The sequence below is a fragment of the Arachis ipaensis genome, chromosome B07 (genome assembly GCF_000816755.2).
Source record: "Arachis ipaensis cultivar K30076 chromosome B07, Araip1.1, whole genome shotgun sequence".
In the NCBI taxonomy this organism is placed as follows: Eukaryota; Viridiplantae; Streptophyta; class Magnoliopsida; order Fabales; family Fabaceae; genus Arachis; species Arachis ipaensis.
The window spans coordinates 9,527,299-9,528,681 of NC_029791.2; the positions used below are offsets into that span (position 1 = coordinate 9,527,299).

Here is a 1,383-nt window from a genome sequence, read left to right on the forward strand (position 1 = left end):
TTGTAATCAGTCAAAGATTTTATTTTATGATTATTTATAGGATAAAAATATATATTAAAACTTAGGTAGATAAAGATTTACTTGAAGAAGGAACATACAGAACAAATAAAATATTTCTACTAAAAAATAACACTAAGAATGTTATAGAGACAATTTTTATATTTTTCTATTTCTACAATAAAACATACAAAAAATTTGTATTGAAATAAAAAATCAATACTAGTATGACATAGAATTGTATATATATGAGGTTGAGATGAAATTAGAACCTTAGAAATAAAGAAAGCCTAGTAGTAACTGAAACTATTGTAGCAAAAGAAGAATAACAACACATAGAAATAAACAATGATGATGAATGATAGCCCACAGGAATGGCCAGAACCTATAATCAGGGTTCAATCCTTGTCTGAAAGCATCAAAGGTTCAAACTCAATCCCTGAAAGGTATATCAAACCCATAAGTGAGCGTCCAAATTCCAATAATAATATGATTAGTGATGATGATTGCATCAACATACCAATCATTGATCTAAAGGGTGTGTATAGTGAGGACCCAAAAATAAGAGCCTTAACACTTAACAAGATTTCAGAGGCTTGTAAAGAGTGGGGGTTCTTCCAAGTGGTGAACCATGGTGTTAGCCATGAATTGATGGACATGGCAAGAGAAACATGGAGGAAGTTCTTCCACATGCCCATGGAGGAGAAGCAGAAGTATGCAAACTCTCCAAAGACATATGAAGGTTATGGAAGCAGATTAGGGGTGGAGAAGGGTGCAATTCTTGATTGGAGTGATTATTATTATCTTCATTTTCTTCCATTCAACTTGAAGGACTTTAATAAATGGCCTTCTCACCCTCCTTCTTGCAGGTTTCTTTTCTTCTCTTTTTTATATATAGACTCTTTCATTCATTCTTAACAAATTAAAACAAGGTGAAAACTCAGGTAGAGTCGGCTTCACGTGAAGTTCATACCTGATAACCGTTAGATGATTTGACTGATTTGATTAAATTTTCATCTAACGACTCTCAGATATCAACTTCAGGTGAAGACTTCACCTTAAAACAAATACAAAGGATATATCTTTTTAATTTTTTTTACATGTAGTAATTAATTTGTGTATGCATGTTAGGATGCTATTATTAGTATAGATTTTGGTGTTTAGACCCCACAAATTAAAGTACAAACACATGCCTAGCTAGCCCACTGGAGTCTTTTGGAACAAATTAAAGACAATGGTTTCGTAGAAGTTAATAAAATCCAAAAACCCCCAATCATCAACTACTTTTTGTGTCTACACTTTTCTATAAATTCTTTTACTTTTGGTTGGTTCATATATATTATAGATGACGATGGTTTATATCCGCGGTAGTTAATTATATGGTTA

General features: G+C 32.0%; 1 protein-coding gene across 1 annotated transcript in view; it reads left to right on the plus strand.

Annotated features, from left to right (window-relative positions):
• Positions 223-1,383, plus strand: part of LOC107608182 (probable 2-oxoglutarate-dependent dioxygenase At5g05600) — a 5,647-nt gene continuing 4,486 nt past the window's right edge. The window contains exon 1 of the mRNA XM_016310054.2: positions 223-866. Coding sequence (XP_016165540.1) covers positions 346-866 — 521 coding nt within the window. The 5' untranslated portion in view covers positions 223-345. The remainder of the gene's footprint in view (positions 867-1,383) is intronic.